General features: G+C 46.1%; 1 protein-coding gene and 2 pseudogenes across 3 annotated transcripts; all 3 read right to left on the reverse strand.

Annotated features, from left to right (window-relative positions):
- Nucleotides 1–4049: 4049 nt before the first annotated feature.
- LOC149328334 (uncharacterized) lies at nt 4050–5243 on the reverse strand (annotated as a pseudogene). The gene is made up of 2 exons (XR_016285659.1): nt 5040–5243; nt 4050–4539 (listed from the first exon to the last, which is right to left on the reverse strand). The product of XR_016285659.1 is annotated as an uncharacterized LOC149328334 (transcript).
- A 29-nt stretch (nt 5244–5272) lies between these two features.
- Nucleotides 5273–6268, reverse strand: LOC149328335 (uncharacterized; annotated as a pseudogene). The gene is made up of 3 exons (XR_016285409.1): nt 6107–6268; nt 5874–6026; nt 5273–5769 (listed from the first exon to the last, which is right to left on the reverse strand). The product of XR_016285409.1 is annotated as an uncharacterized LOC149328335 (transcript).
- A 484-nt stretch (nt 6269–6752) lies between these two features.
- LOC149328336 (uncharacterized) lies at nt 6753–9119 on the reverse strand. Its single transcript, XM_089560785.1, has 3 exons — nt 8543–9119; nt 8136–8427; nt 6753–6891 (listed from the first exon to the last, which is right to left on the reverse strand). The coding sequence occupies exons 1-3, from the start codon at nt 9003–9005 to the stop codon at nt 6843–6845; spliced, it is 804 nt and encodes a 267-aa protein (XP_089416911.1). The 5' UTR covers nt 9006–9119; the 3' UTR covers nt 6753–6842.
- Between the last annotated feature and the right edge of the window lie 1938 nt (nt 9120–11057).

The following is an 11057-nucleotide window of genomic DNA, read 5'->3' on the forward strand; positions in this document are numbered from 1 at the left end:
TGATTCCAGCTCTCGGGGAGGCTTAATACACGCATTTTGTCTTCAAATGTGCAGATGTGTTATCCGTCGCAGCGAAGTTATAAAATAACTTAGCTCGCGCAATATCCAATACGTGAGTTCTTATTTTTGTTTTTCTCTATAGTTTCGGCAACAAATTTTGTCTGCTTTATTACACAGTGCTGAGAAAACCGATTAGAAGGTTGTGCCGGAATGTAGCAGCTGTGAGCAGAAGACCAGCTGCACAGCACTTGTTGCTGCATGTTGTGACATGCGGCGGAGATTTAGGAAATACACAAAAGCAACATTTTTAGGCTAGTATTTTGCACAAGCTGGGTTGAAGATATTATATATGCCCGAAAGCTGCTCTCGAAAAGTCGTCTGTGTGCTCTAAAGCCGCTTGAAACGAGTTATCTATATTTTTATAGCGCAATCCCACGCCACACGCAGCTCCCGTTTACGTAGAGCCATAGTCCTTCAATGCTTTTTTCTGGTCACGAAACTCCCGCCTCAGTTTCATATAGGGTCGGCGCTGGCCGCTAGAGGCGCCGCTGGGCACTGGAGGGCACCGAGCAGCGGCGCAGCCGCCTGCCCGCCCCAGCCGGCTTTGCATCACGCGAGGTATTTTCACCCGATTACTCGAAAATTTCAGCGACAGTCGGTTTAGCTTTCCTTCCAATCTAGTCTAACGAGAATATGACGAACTTTAATCAGGGAGGAAATGGGAAGGAAATGATGACGTAGCAACATACAGATACTTCTCTGAAGCAGACGATTTGTGTAGAACTGCGCAGCTTCTTGTTTATTCTCAAAATGACCCTGTTACATTTTTGAACGTGATGCAGCACACTAACGCCCTGTAGACGCGATAAAAAGCTAACGATATTGCCAGAAGAAAGCGATACGCGCTACAAAGACAGTTGCTTGTCTCCTGCCTTCGCATCGCTGTTATCGATCTCAAATCTTGAAGCGCGTAACCGCTAGCTTGCAGTTGGCGAAATACGAGCAGAAACATGACCGCAGTCCCCATTGAACACCTCCCAACTCTGGTCTCACAGCTCAAGCGTGAGTCCGCTTTCAAGACGCGTATACATAGCCGGTGCTTTTGAATTTATAAGGCAGCTTTCTTGTGAGAACTGGGGCCGCGCGATGCCCGTCCTGGCTCGAAAGTAAGCATATGACGGCTTGCTCAACGGGCTTCTTATTTTGCCCCTTTTTGTCGCAGTTTTAAGAGTAGCAAGCATGGCCGTGATGGCTTGATCAAAGAAAGACTCCGTGCTCACGGCTGCATATATGTGACACATAAGGAACGCGCGCTAAGTTTCATCGTGTGATTTTTGCTTTAATTCAGCTTATGCGTATGAAAGGGCTCTGTCATTCTTGGCTGTCGTGTATCTAAATCACTAAATCAGCATTCGTGGTCGTTGCAAACATGCGAGGCAATGAGTTTCAGCGCATTTGTTTCTTAATTCACGACAATTTTTTTTAACTTAATTCTTCTTGAACCGATTACAGCTGACACTATTGTCAGCTTGTCATTAGGAGCCTTGTCATTAGGAGAAACATGAGAACTGCAGCCTTAAAAATATATGCTCCTGTCACTAAATTCGGGACCCCCGCGGTATCCCCTCTGTTTTTCTGGCGCCGGTCGTCGGAATGGGCGGACGGCCTCACCGCGTCCTTCAGCGCTTGCGTCTCCTAAATGCCAAGGATGCAGTCACGCGGGGAATGACCGAATGCGGCTTATGAAATCTAACGTTCGACGAAAACTCGTCTGGTCGGGAAGAAGATTCATGGCTTCCGTATGGAAGCCGAAACGTCTTCGTCTTCATATTAAACAACAACCTTTTGGTCGGCGTTCCATCTATTGACTTCAATGCGGCTTATAAGGCGGTGTGAAAGTAATTTTGTGGACGGTGCACGTGAGGGTAAAAGATACGGCGGCAGTGTAAGCGCAGGGCCGGAAAGAGCATTTGGGCTAGTCGATGCGTGCAGACGGGAGCGTGCATCAGGCAAGGACGTGATCGGCTAGCGATCGGGACTACGATCAGAACCTACCACGTCAACCCTCGTTACCCCGAGGCCCCATGATAAGCCAACATCAGGCTCTGGTCCTCCAACGTCCTCGCCACTGAATCAGCCCCGCAACGACCTACCTTCCTTCGAATAGGAGATTGCCATCCCTGCAGATAAGCACTCGTTTCCCCTCTATACTGACCTCTCCTTTTTTCCCCTCCCTACATACCTCACTTTCAATTGTTTTACGAGCTAACGTCTTCAAGTCCTTATTGTAGCTGTCACTAGTTCTGTAGGCATTATTCTGATGTCTTATACTTCGAACCCTTACGTTTAACTCGTCTGTATTTGTTCAGTTGTGTATTCGTTAGCGCCCCATCTTCTTTGACTTGGGTTCATTTTTAAGCTGTTGTAACAGTGCATTGTTTGTAGCAGGCATCTGTTCTACTAACTGCCGTACATCTCATGCATACGGTCAGCGGCTCATCAGTCGTGGACCATATCTCTGACCTGTGTGTCTCAACCAAATTTTTCTTGCATGCTAAGAGGAACTGTTGGCAGTTCTCCCACCCGAAAATTCTATATGACTGGCACAGTAGGCGCATTGGCCTAATTAATTGGCAAATTCGTAGGTGTCAATTTACCACCGGCCAAACCTATTTTTAATGCTCCTCATAATGCAGTTCAAAAATTGTATTTTATTTGCAGTACTCACTCAATCAAAAAGCTATTATTAATTACAAACGTACATATTTTTGCACCATGGCATCCAATCTGCAAAAAAAAAATGGAATTATACACAGTAGGCATGAGAAAACTAAATATGAATAACTGATGAAAAGCAATAGCAAGTCGGTGTTAACAGACAGCCGTGTTTATATGTAACAAATCAGTGAGATGTAGTATTGCAACAGCGCGTGGCTATCCAGGGAAGCGATCGTCTTGTAGGAAACCTCATATATACAAAGCACAATAGAGCAATCGTCAAATCTGTCAGCTGACTCGTGTAAGCGAGCAGAGAAAAATAGAATGTCTTGATTGACAATGCAAATATAAAAGATGAAATTAAAAATAAAATAGTGGTACAATTAATATAGAGAATGAGAGTAATGTTCAATGCACTTACATAGAAAAAAAATTCATGCGAACATTAATGCCTTTATCGAGGCCAATATTGTGACAGGAATCCCTGACCATAACAATAAAAGCAGCCAAACAAGAATGAGGTGCAGGATGATTAGCAAGCAGTCTGCATTTGAACTCATTTCCCAAAACGAAGAGGACAGTTGGTGCTAGCACTTACTTATGAGATGAAAACTTTGAGGCTAACAAATGTTAAGATAAAATTAAGAACATTTCAATTAGCAGATTAGGAACATTTCAGTTAGCAGTGGAAATTGCGGCAATTACAAGACAAAACAAGGAGTTGCATGAACTGAAGAGCAAACACAACCTGATGTTTTATTTTACAATTCTGCCAGACGCCTTTTAGCGGCTCAAGCAGCAGTGGCCAAAGTACAAAGCGCTTATGCATACATGCGCATGTGTGATACACCTATACATCGAGCTGTGATGAACAATAAACAGATATAACAGCTTGCATTGGCAGCAAGGCATGTGAAAGTTCTACATGGTCTTGTGCGTTTGCCGAAGAACATAGGGGATTACCCTTTTGATGCACACAGCAAAAATGAATATTACGCACACAGCAGTCAAAAACAGAGGAATCAAGCTTAAGTCAAGAGGAGCAAATGAACATGTAATAGAGAGAGCAGACAACCCGTGTTTTGCAACAGAGTAGATATGAAGAAACATTTAGCAGAGTGCTGCAGAGAGTCAGGTGAACAGACAGGCTTTAGAACTGCCATAGTGTGGGCTCCAGCTCGCGCAGGACAAGCTTAACTGGAAGTCAGTCAGAAAGGCTTCCGTTGCGCAGAAAATGCAATTCAGTTGGCGAATGTGATGTGGCTTCTTTCAGTGTTCCATTTACGACGCCACCTTTCTGCCACCACCTGCTGGACATATGGCACGCCCAGTTGCCCGCATCTGCTTATTCTTTTCTCTAGTGAAAAAATGCAAGCGTGTCCTCAGAAAAAAATGAACCACTTCTGCTGTCGTACTCACAAAGTGAGATGTACACCCAACAGCAGCTGAGGCCGTACGGCTGTCAAGCAGAACCTTCTCAACAATGTTCATGTACACATTAGTGCAAGCAATTCTATCCACTGTAAATGATTCGATGTGGTCTTCCACAATTTTGAGCAGGGTGATTAGCTGGTTTGAGGGAACTTGCAGATATCCCTTTGACTTTACAAGTATCAGTCCAAAAGCATTCTTTTGGGCAGTTTTCAGTGTTCCCACACAACTGGAGCAGCTGAGTGTCGAGAATTTTTTGGCAACGTAACCTGCGAGGTAGTCAAGTATACCCTCTTTTGGGGTGTTCTGGTGATGGGAAACTGTGGCTTCAGGTGTAAAGTCACCAGGCTCCAAAAGGATGTCATCCAGAAGAACAGCCAGAGAGTCAACCTGAAATTTACATTGAAAGTTTTTCATGATGGAGTGCCGATTACAGAAAAGGCCAAAAAATGATTACTACCATGCTTTCAAAATGGTGCTAATTTTACCGAAATGGTTAGCAAGATTAGTGTCTTTTGTGGATTGGCTTTGCACTCAATAACACTCTTATTTCAGTTGCACTTCCATCAGTAATGCAACTATTTGCATCCACAATCTAGTCAGCTACTGGACTGCATGGCACAATTTGAAGGCACTCAGAGCCTAACAGCGTGAGGATATATTATAGCTCATTCGTAGCAAAGAACAGAAAAGCCCTATTCTACACGCACAAGAAATACAAACTCGACAAAGTGGAAATTTTAAACAGCGGTATTTATAAGAGTGCAGTGCCCAGCTTATTTCTACATCCACAACAGGGCTACAAAATCATTGTGCTGAACAGTGTGGTGAGAGCCCAAGAACTGCATGTTCAGTATTAATGTGAAGTTTTTAAATATAGCACTGCTCACATGGTTAGCAGTAGAGCTCTCTTTGTTGAAGAGGTCTTGCAGCTTGAGAAGCAAGTGTGGTCTATCTCCACTGACTGATGCTCGCTTTGGTGGCTGGACTAAGTTGTTCACTGAGAGCATTCGATAAATGAACAAAAACTGCTGGACTGTTGGCTGCCCTCCATCACCAGCAACATGCCTCACTATGCCGAAGAATATCTGGAATAGAAATATTTTGTTATTACTGATAGTGCTCAAATCAAAAGTAAGGTAACTATCATATTTACCTCCAGCGGGTCTTGACCAAACTTTCCCACCAATACATAGCGAAACCCAGATGACAGGAGGCTTTCAACAAGTGAAAGAGTGCTGATAAGAGTTATTCGAAGAGCCTCACGTGTGGGCTTGCTGAGAAAGCACACCTGCCTCTGTTTTGGAAGCTCTTCTATGTACTTGCCGCAGCTATCAAGCCATGCAACATTCTCTTTCAAAATCTGCAAGATCAACATGTGTATGCTCAATAATAAAACAAGAGATCCATGCCCCACAAAAGATTGGCATACGTATATCTTACAGCAATGTGTTCAGCTTCATTGTACTGGACGTGCTCTGGCCTTCGAGAATTCAAAGCGTCAAAAAGGCTGTTCATTCTCCTAGTAAAATCTGATGTCGCTGTAGAATCATGCAGCTTCTTGCAGGCGTCATGCTTGCTATAAAATTCCATAGCTGTGGCAGTGGACGCACTGAACAGCTGAAAAGAAAAAAACACGTCCAGGTTACATATCCAGCATTGTTCAGAGACAAACAGTAGCGCGATATATTCATCCATAAACATGCGCATGAAGAATGTTTCACCTGAACCGTAAGTTTCACACTCATTTTCTGGAAGGCATTTGGGCGTACATGCGCTTTTGTGAGCTTTGCGACAGCACGGAGTCCAGCCTGTTGCTCCTCATACTCCAAAAGTTCTTCATAATGATAATGAAATACTTCTTGTCCTTGCGGTAGCTATGAAATGAGAAAAGAGTTCATGGTGAAAGAACATTCTGTGCATGTTGATACGGCATAAATAATAATGTTTCTCTTACCAGAAACTTACCAACTTTCTGCAAATTATTTCTGATGCACTTTATTATGTGGGGTGGATCAATTATGCAATGTACAGTCTTTGTCAAAAGTATAGAGCCCAGGGGGTTTGCTTCTAAGCCTCGCAGTGGTACTCCTGTAACAATCGTGGCAGCCCTACCCATTGGAGAAGGCAGGACCAAAAATCTTTTTACCTTCAGGAAATTTGGAGCGCTGGAGATACATTACGAACCACACAGTGTGGCTCAGAAGCAAACCCCATGGGCTCCAAACTTTTGGCAAAGGTTGTACATCCTTTGATGAGTCACAAGGGTGCTGAAATGATGTTGACGGGTGTTCCATTCCACCATTTATGCCTACAAGAAGCACATAAGTTTTATGAGAGAATCTGATTTTACAGTAATATTCAGCAAGCTGTCATACAAATGAAATTTATGTGATGCCTGATAATTACCCAGAGACCTCAAGGCAGATCGGTTGGTTGTTGAGTTGTCACATGTCACTGCATCAACAAGGGCACCAGAATTCGACAGGTGCACAATGCACTCCAGAAGTAGTTTTGCAATGACAGAGCCAGGAGCAGCAGTAGACGCACAGAATGTTCCAACTGTTTGGGACCATCCACCAAGGAAAGGCCGAAACAGAAACACCAACACATGGTCAGCATCTTTTTCTTGGTCCCCTGGCCTGGTGTGCTCCCCAAAGTTCACTTTCCCCAAGACTTTCATGTCAGACTCTCTAACATGTAGACTCTTTCGCACACTCATCTCGTCGAACATGAGTACACCTGCAAAAAAAAATGTGTTTATAGAAGCCTACCTGAGTAAGGCACATGCAGAGCATCAAATATGAAAAATAACGTCACACCTCGTCGTTCTCTCTCGGGGACTTCTTGGTTTCTCTTTCAGCAGAGTGAACAAGCTAGCATCTAACCCGAAGTCTGCCCTTAAGTTCTTCATATATGAGTAGAGGGTGCGTGGGTTGGGCAAAGGCAGAAACTCATTTTCATGAAGGAAGGTATAGGCAGCAGTTGACTTAATTTTCAACAGTAGGCGGTCATACAGCCATTCCTTCTTATACCTTGTGGGGAAAGGTTGAAGTGCGTTTGGCATTCATCATCATACTATCAAATGTATGTGCATTCAAGATGGAAATGCATTAAGGAAATCAAACAGAGAGACGAGACGCATGCCTATACCACGACATGTGCCCTTTACAAGTCACTATAACGAGCAGGTGCCCACCACCAAAATAAACTAGAGAATTTGATCATACGCAGAAAGGCTGCAAAATTATTTTGCATTCATAGGCATGCTCTTAACTCAGACATCTAGAAAATTTGCCCAGTGCACATTGCAATCACATGAAGGCAACCAGATAAGTGACGGTCAAACATGCCAATTAAACTCCACAATGCTTCAGTGCACGCCTTGAAGAAATTGTAGCATGTATGTTTGACCTGTGCATCATAGAATTGACTGCAAAGCATCAAAGCCTGTTGCTACATTGAGGGTTTTGCAAGCATGGTCGTAACACATGCCAGCACATGCACACAAGCCGTTGTGGGCTGGCAGTCAGAAAAGGAAACCACAGGACACAGGAAACTTGTCAGCATTCCTAAATTTTGCAAATATGTCGCCAAGAATTCATTATTTTCTTCAACTACAAACGCCATTCTTTGTGTATTCGAAACTGCATTCTACAAGGACAAAAAAGAGGCTAACAGGATGTGGACACGTGAATACGAACTAGTGCCTCAGTCTGCACCATCAGTTATTTAACAGAGTGCATGTATGTTCTGATGACATTCTCTGGTATGGTCTATAATGAACGTAGTTATCAAATACGAAAGATGGCGTTTTACACTGAAAGAAGATACATTTCCCTAGCTCGACTGAAATCTTACAGGTCGCAGATTAATAGATTACAGATTACGCATATTATTCCTCCTATGACCAAATAGTAATACAGTCTAGTAAAAAGCAGGAGACTCCTTCGGTATTTAACGCGCAATGCACATTTGACACTTACCGCACAGCTCTCGCAGACTTTGCGTTTGCCTTCATCACGCTCTGATGAAATACCAGCCTTCCGCGCTCCGAGAGCTTGCCAACGTTCTGGTGAAGCCTCTGGAGCTTTTTAGCCTCAACTTTCAACGTCGCCACCTTTTTCTGGCTGTGCTCAAGCTGCTGCTTTGCGGCACGAAGCTGGCGCTTCAATGACTGCACTTCAACGCAAGTTATACAGCCGACGACTTGATCCGTTTGGCAGGCTGCGTCCGCGGTCCGGTCCCGACCGCTGTCGCTCGTCGAAAGTGCTAGCGCTGCAAAAAGATTAAAATACTGCTTAAAACTAATCCTCCCGAACTCGTGCCAGGAAGCCACGGATTTTTAGACACAATAAGCGAAAACAAAACAAGGCTAAGAAGCAATGCTTACCGTCAATGCAGTCAACCGCGGGTGCAGGATCAGTCACAGACGAGGCTTCGGCGGCATCTTGAGACGACAGGCTGGAACACGATAGCTCGCGACGTCGTTTCACCTGTTTCCGAGCTACTGGCGACCGCCTACGTCGTTTACAGTTTGTCAAATAGCCTGGAAGGCCTTCAAAAATACTTGGGATAGCGTCAGGGCGGAGCGCCGGCCTCCCCCGCTGCAAAGATACCGCGTCGCCATTCACAGCGAATTCCTCTACACGAATGATGTCCGCAGCGTGAAAGTGCTTTTCGCAAACACGCACATATTTCGAATCAAAACTGAAGTCACCAGTCTCTTCCCGAGGAATAGCACGCTTCCACTTTTCCGACAGCCCCTTGTCAGCAGGGAAGCGAAACAACGAGAGCTTCTCTGTCACGCCTTTGTAGCCGGACCGGCACCCTGGTGCGCAACAAGTGTTCGGCATGGTGTCACGCACACGACTTACATTATGTCAACACACAACACAGCAGCAGGCGGTGAAATTCGCACTCTGATAACGAGCGGCGACGCTTTCTGACCGGTCGCGACAGCGCTGAGCTCGCCGAATGATGCCCTTCAGTGCCCCGTGGCGCCGCGCCGCGGCAGGCAAGGGCGGTATATGAACCTCTCCCATAGAGTTACGGAGGAGTTTCGTGACCAGAAAAAGCATTGAAGGACTATGGTAGAGCTCAGAAGCAGTGCCTTTTTTTTCTCGTTTTCCTTGTACAGCGGGGCAGGCGGCATGTAGCCACGACGCTTTAACGATGGTCAGATGAGCAGGAAGACTGGGCCCTAGAATCGCTGCCTTCCACGGTTAGCCAAAGCTTCAGGTCTTGAAGTCCGACCACAATGCAACGATCCTTCTGCGTAGCGTTAGCGTCTCGTCTACCGGCGTACCTGGAGGCAAAATTTTGGCTCTTGTTAGATTTGGCTTATCTGGTATAACGTCCCAAGGAGACTCAGGCAATGAGGGATGCCGTGGTGAAGGCTTCCGGACAACTGCGACCACATGGAGTTCTTTAGGTTGTGGCGGGGTGACTCAGAGAGACGGAGATATCTTACCATGTCAGATCGCAGCGTCGGCGCCGAAATATCTCCTACGTGAGGATTGCTCGTGACCAATGACTTGCCGCGCTTTGGCTGCGATTTTCAGATTAATCCCCGCTGCGCCTCCCGTACCTCGGAAGACGGGAGAGCCGCTACGGACCCTGCCCCATTGGCCCCTTTGCCCCGCACTAGGCTACCCTTTCGCCGAAGAATACGATGATTAAATCCCGACAGTGGGTAAGCAAGGGGTTTAATTCACGATCGTCCCACACAACCGTCTGAAGAATCCAGTTCTGATGCCCCCGTGTGTTCGGTCGCTCTCTCCAGTGTTCGCCGACCGGGAAATCCGGCAGACGAGATGCTGAGGCGAGGCCTGAGAGACGCTGGCTTGTATTATGTGCGCCGCGGAAACACCTGCAGCCACCCGACAGCCTTTGGGAACGCATCGGAGTGCCAAATCCCGGCTCGACTGCAGTGCCACTAACCGCGCAATGCAGCGGAGTCGTCCCGCAGCGGAAACGCTGGGAGCCCTGGCAAGCAGTGGGCCCACTCATAGATTCCCTATGCTTTCACTTCGCCTCATCGCCTAGGGGCGGTGAATTTTCAGCTTTGCCTAGCCAAAGTAAATGGCCAGTTCGCCGTTGCTCAATTTTATTACATTTGTACAAGGTGCGTAAAGTCAATATCGTAAATTTGACGCGTCTTAGCAATTACGGCCATGATAGACACGCCTACTAAAACGCATTTTAAGCCTTTGCCAGCTGAGAGTGCTTTTGTCCTTTCGGGCCGGCCTGGTAAAACCATGATTTTTGGCACAGGCGCCGGCCTCGAGCCACGCTCAGCGGCGCCTCGTTGCTGTCAGCTGCGTGAGGCGAGCCCTGTCTCTCAACTTGGGGCTGGCTCCGTCTTCCTTTCGCACGTGCGAGGTAAAGAACGATGCAACACTGGTTGCGGCCTCCGTGTGTTCTTATCAAATATGAGGCGCACAGTTACTACAATAAAAACAATGGATCACCAACTAGCCCGTAACGTGTTTTATTAAGCGGAGACGGAGCCTTGAGATTAGTTGATTTGAGAGTTGGACGCTGTAAGCTACAGGTGGGTTTCTACAGGTCGCCTTACGGTTTTTGGCAGCGATTCCTCTTATGTAGCGACACCTACAATAACTAAATCACATAATCCGGCACCGAAGTCACAAACACAAATAATAGTGTCTCCTGTTGTCACTATGTGGAGACTAGATCCGCAGGTGTAGCTCGAGGCGGAAGGAAGTTACTTGGGCAGATGACATTAAGTTTGAGGGGAAAGGGTGGTCGGAGAGTGCAAAGGCTACAGTTAACTGGTGGTACCTGCAGGTGTTCTTTTCTATGCAGAGGGCGCAGTAAGGCTGCTGATGATTATAATTACAATGAACCCTTTTGGTCTCGATTTCAAAAGGCGCATGACCCTC

Source organism: Amblyomma mixtum, chromosome 9 (assembly GCF_055824585.1).
Source record: "Amblyomma mixtum isolate Tamu chromosome 9, ASM5582458v1, whole genome shotgun sequence".
Lineage (NCBI taxonomy): Eukaryota > Metazoa > Arthropoda > Arachnida > Ixodida > Ixodidae > Amblyomma > Amblyomma mixtum.

What these genes read in the sequence shown, in the direction of transcription:
- LOC149328336 (XM_089560785.1), bottom strand. Translation starts at nt 9,005, where the DNA reads ATGCCGAACACTTGTTGCGCACCAGGGTGCCGGTCCGGCTACAAAGGC. An exon ending in CGCGGTTGACTGCATTGACG is followed by an intron (nt 8,428 to 8,542) that starts GTAAGCATTGCT and finishes ATCTTTTTGCAG; the next exon opens with CGCTAGCACTTTCGACGAGC. An exon ending in AAGTCTGCGAGAGCTGTGCG is followed by an intron (nt 6,892 to 8,135) that starts GTAAGTGTCAAA and finishes TTTTTTTTGCAG; the next exon opens with GTGTACTCATGTTCGACGAG.